We start from the raw sequence: 5,266 nt of genomic DNA, 5'->3' as shown, positions 1-5,266 counted from the left end.
TATAGTCCTGACAGTTGAACACTGGATGACTGACAGCTGTCCTTCATCACAACAGAAATCCTCGTCCTCATCATCAAAAACATGACTTTGATCTGCATCCTCATCTGGACTCTTCTCCTCTGCTGCTGCTTCACAGGTAAAGTCCAGAGAATCAAACTCTTCTCCTCTATGAACATCCGTCCCTCTGAAATGAAGCCCACTAAACCCTGATGCTGCTTTCTGTTTTTGTCTCTGTATCCTCAGAGTCCAGAGGACAGGTCACAGTGACTCAGCCTGCAGCAGTGACCTCTGCTCTGGGAGCCTCCGTCTCCATCTCATGTAGAACCAGTCAGAATGTTTATGTCTGGAGCAGCTACCACTACTTAGCCTGGTACCAACAGAAAGATGGAGGAACTCCTAAACTGCTTATATACGCTGCTAGCACTCGAGTATCAGGGATTCCAGATCGTTTTTCAGGCAGTGGATCAAACTCTGCCTTCACTCTGACCATCAGTGGAGTCCAGACTGAAGATGCAGCAGTTTACTACTGTCAGAGTTTACACTATATCAACAGTCAGAATGTGTTCACACAGTGAAAAAGCGTCGTACAAAAACCTCCCTCAGTCAAACTGAACAGAAACTGAACTGACTGCTGCAGCTGGAAGTTTCTGCAGAGACTGACACACTTCACTGAGGACACACACACACACAGACATTAACACACACACACACACAGACGCACACACACACTCACACTCACACACACACACACACACACACACACACACACACACACACACACACACACACACTGTAACTTTCACAGGGGGACAATTAAAATCGGCTCCTGTTCAGATGACATCCTTATCTGCAACACGTCCTCCTCATCCTCTTCTCCTTCAGACCCTAATCTGATCAATAATCAGATCAGACGTTCTGCTTTCACTCCTCTTTTATTGAACAGACTGTTTAATCAACACCTGCAGTTCACAGAAGAACACCACTTCCATCAATGAAGAGAATAAACACAGCATCTTTTAAATATCAAACATTTTCAGCCCACTTCTCCCCCTTCTTTCCTCACCGTGATGGTGACGTATCATTGCCGTCTTGGTTAGGACACATTAGTTGCATATTACTGCCACCTTGTGGTTGTGGGCTGTTGATTGAGAAATTCATCAAATAGGATCAAAGGAGAGAAATATGTTGAATGATAAACAGTATCAAGATGAAATCAAACTCTCTCTATGTGATCTGTTCATGTTAGATATTAAAACAGTTATGTCACACATCTTTTCATAGTGTCGGCACATTCTTCCAACTTATACTGAACTATTTTTTGACAAGGTTACCAATTATCTATGGCGTTGAAAACAGTGGAGAGCAATAGACAAGTCATCCCACAAGTAAGTATAATTATTTAAAGGTTGAATATTCTGTATAATCCACTTCACCATGTTCCTCTAACACTAATAAGTGTCTCTAGTCTGTCCACAAACCCCACAATGCCTCAAACAGGCCGTTTGGAGATTTTCCCTTCATGACATCACAAAGGGCAGTAGCCCCTCCCCCAGGTGGGTGACACTCCCACAGCTAGGTGTTTGTTCTGCCCTCTGAGTCTGCCTTCTCACCGTAAACAATAGGACATGGAGCGAGAAAGCCCGAGACACCCAAGTCCTTCCAGACAGGGTGCGTGGTCAGACACAGCTCATTTACATATTTAAAGGTACAGACACAGAAACAGCCTATTCTGAGCAGGGCTGAAATAGAGGGGTTTATAGACATGATCAAATACAGGATCAGAGTGGATTTAGAACAAGAAACTTCACACACATGTTTTGGTGAGCTCTGGGAGTTATTTAGACTGATTGAAGAGGAGAAGAATATGTGAACTTAAAAGAGGATGTTGTGTTTTGGGGGAGCATAAAGTAAGACTTGAAACAGGTACCAATATTGTTTGACTTGGTAGGTGGGCTTTATGTGCCTTTATTGTAGAGATAGGAAAGTTGATAAAGTTGGAAATCAGGGAAACAATATGATGGAAAGGAGCCACATGTTGGCTTCGAACCTGGGCCAACAGCCTCCGTACATGGGGCAAGCGCACTAACCACTACGCCAGCTGTGCCCAATTTTGTTTGATTTTAACTGATAACTTCTTCTAAAAAATTCTGGTTTCATGACAACCAAACTAGGACTTCAGGTTCAGGTTCAGGTGACTGTATCTGTGGGCAGATTTGTTTTGCAGCCAGCAAAGCGACGTCCATCATGACACACAATATGAAACAGATGTAACAAGAAACAACACAGTGAAGAGAAGGTCAACAATTTAAATTGTATTTATTGAATTAGGACATTGCACATGAATCAGCAAATCGCATCAAAGTCAATATGCCGGAATTAGCACAAAAGCTACATTTCATCTGTAGTCCCTAAAGGCAGGTACGAACAAAAAACATAAAATTCATTTACAATTACAGGACAGCAAACAAAAGAACTCACAGACAATTTTACAAACAAAAATGGACACGATTGTCAGATAAGAAATAACAGACCAACATGATAAAAAAGCCTATAAAATATATTAATACAGAAGATAAAAATAATAAAAATACTTAAGGTTTCACCAATCAGGGCTGATAAGAGAAAGAAATATCAGCCAATACGATCAATAAAAAATCTGAATTAAACAACCATTTGAATTAATCAACACTCATATGATGAAGATCAACTTCATGAACTTTTTAAGACCAACATGATTCAGCTTGTAGCCTCCAGCAGGGTCATCAAAGGTCACAAGTTGAAACGCGTCATATTAAGTTAATAAGATAAGACAAGATGAGATAGATAAGATGAACTGTATTGTCCCAGTGGGAAATTTGCCTTGGACTTCATCAAATTGATCTTCGTACTACAAGTGCTGCTGGAGTCTTTTACCCTCTCCAAGCCTTTCAGCTGAACTGTAGGTATGATTCTCTGCCAATCACAGACACACACAGAGGCAGACTGACAGACAGACTATAAGAGATATGTTTTTAAAGGGATCAGCAGAATAGGCGGGGATGAGGACAGTCTGACATAAAGCAGCTAAGTGAGAAGACAGCTGGTTTCCCATCAGTTTAAAATGTCGACATCATTAAATTGTACAAACCTAATCTGTGTAAGCGGACTTCTGTTTTTAAAATGGCATCCAGCAGTCTGTGTTGTCTCTCATTTTCCTCTTTTGATCGACAGATTTCCTCCTCATATTCTGCTATTGTTCTTTCAAACAGATCAAATATCACTTCAGCAGCAGCAGTCAGTCTCTGGTTGACGAAAGATCTCAGTGTTTTAGCTTTAGACATTTTCACACACGGACAGAAGCTTTTTATCCACACACATCATTTAAAACTGGTATCTGATTTGAGCTTTGTCGCTAGTTCCAGCTTGCAAGCTAAGCTAACTTCATTAGCTTGGAGTTTCAGGTTTCCGATCTACACCCCCTACAGATAGGTGGAGGTAATGCACCAATACGTTGTTAGCCAACCGGCAGAAAACAACAACAAGAGCAAGACTCGATCCAGGGCTCTTCATAGTAGTGTCATCTGTTTTAGCGTTTAAATGAAATCCTGCTGACTTTCAAAGAAGCTTGTCTATAAACGTGAGTGTGTCCGGTAGTTTGTCCTTCGGAGGGCAGTAATATACCCACAAGAAGAAGAAGACGCGTACACTGTAAACCCAGATTTTGTTTCTAATTAAACTTACGAGTGATCATTACTTATTCTTTTATGTTTAGTAAAAACCTGCTATCATTACTAAACATTAGTTGTTTATACTATTTAGCTGAAAGATTCATTGCACTAATCAGGTTTACGAGAGATAACTTGGTATGTTTACTTTCATAAGAAAGGGGAGGGGTTAATTCAAAAACCTGGTCACGTGACAAGACCAGGGTCTTGCTGTAACGTGCGTCCAAGGGGCTCTACACCTGGTACGACGAGCACATGCATCGGCAGCAGACGGTACCCTGACCACGAAGCAACCTTACTCCAAGTGGAATGGTTAGTATGTAAAATAACTATTGTAGCCTAGTTATCTTTGTGGGAATTTTTAATACCCAAAAGCTTGCAGATAATTTGTTGACGCAGCTTTTTTTTCTGTCTAATGTTACTGTTTGAACCTGTGCATGCTGTTAATACATGCTTATTGCTAACACTAGCTAATGTCCACTCAAAAAAGTGTCAGCTGAATGTTAAAGTTAGCTCAGTGTTAACAGTCTGAGGACGGCTCACATACCAGCGAGTTTGCTCGACTGAATCATTTATATAACCGTCATTTTACGCAATAGAAAAGCGGTTCAACCGCTGTCGGGGCAAAGGAGTGTAGCAAGCGCTGTGGAGGTCACTCGACCCGTCCTTAGCCGCTCTCTTTTTCCCTCTCGACGCGCGGCCGAGTCAGAGAACAACACAGAGAGCATGAGAGCTACTTTACTGACTTTGCGGTTTAATTTAAGCCACTTTTATCAGACACAGCCATAAATAAATTTAAAAATAAAATAGACACGCGGCCGAGTCCGCGGTCGCACATCGGAGAACAACACAGAGAACATGACAGCTAATATGGCTTGCGGCTTAATATTGTGTCATGTTAGTCAGATACAGCCATGAAACTCTGGATTTCTCCATAATGAAGCCTGTCAGCATTGTTTACCCGCGTGCTTGTGCTCGTGCATGAAGTGTACTGTGCCGAAGCACACCTCTCCGAACTCACTCTCACACACGCTTGTTCACATACTGGTTTTCTCTGTAACACAGGCGTCGTTTCGGTTCTATTACCTTATTGTATTTAAAAGTGACATTGTTGAGCTGAGTTGGTGAGCTAAATGTTTTATTGTTTTCTATTTTTACAGATCCTTGTGGTGTGAGGATGCTGTGGAAGTGTAAGTATTGTGAGTTTATGTGTGAGAAAAGGGGTTACCTTAATGATAAAACATTATCGGTTAAAACACGGAAACTATGGTAGAACTGTCCCATTTCCCTGCTTACACCAAGAATGTGTGTGTACATTCAACTCCATTAATGCACTTAAGGTCCACTTAGCAAAGATTCACCAGAAAACCCAGGGTGCACAACTGAGTGAAACTGCCCAAGGAACCTTTCACTGTCAGTCATGTGATTTTTCTGCACCCTGCACAGAAGCAGTCTTTCTCACTCAAATCATATAAAAAGGACATTCATGGAAGCACTACTTTGCAGATGGCTTAGCTGCCTTGTATATTTCAGTTGATCTAAGTTCAGTTTTTTCAGTTCAT

The 5,266-nt window shown here is 41.4% G+C and overlaps 1 gene segment (V, D, J or C); it reads left to right on the top strand.

Annotated features, from left to right (window-relative positions):
• LOC132990858 (Ig kappa chain V region 3381-like) lies at positions 1 to 1,270 on the top strand. The segment is given in 2 exon segments: positions 1 to 136; positions 244 to 1,270. Coding segments are annotated over 2 exon segments (387 nt in total).
• The last annotated feature ends 3,996 nt before the right edge of the window (positions 1,271 to 5,266 follow it).

The sequence above is a fragment of the Labrus mixtus genome, chromosome 16 (genome assembly GCF_963584025.1).
Source record: "Labrus mixtus chromosome 16, fLabMix1.1, whole genome shotgun sequence".
Taxonomy (NCBI): domain Eukaryota; kingdom Metazoa; phylum Chordata; class Actinopteri; order Labriformes; family Labridae; genus Labrus; species Labrus mixtus.
Note: the sequence above shows the minus strand (reverse complement) of the source record. Positions and strands in the feature narration are given on the sequence as shown.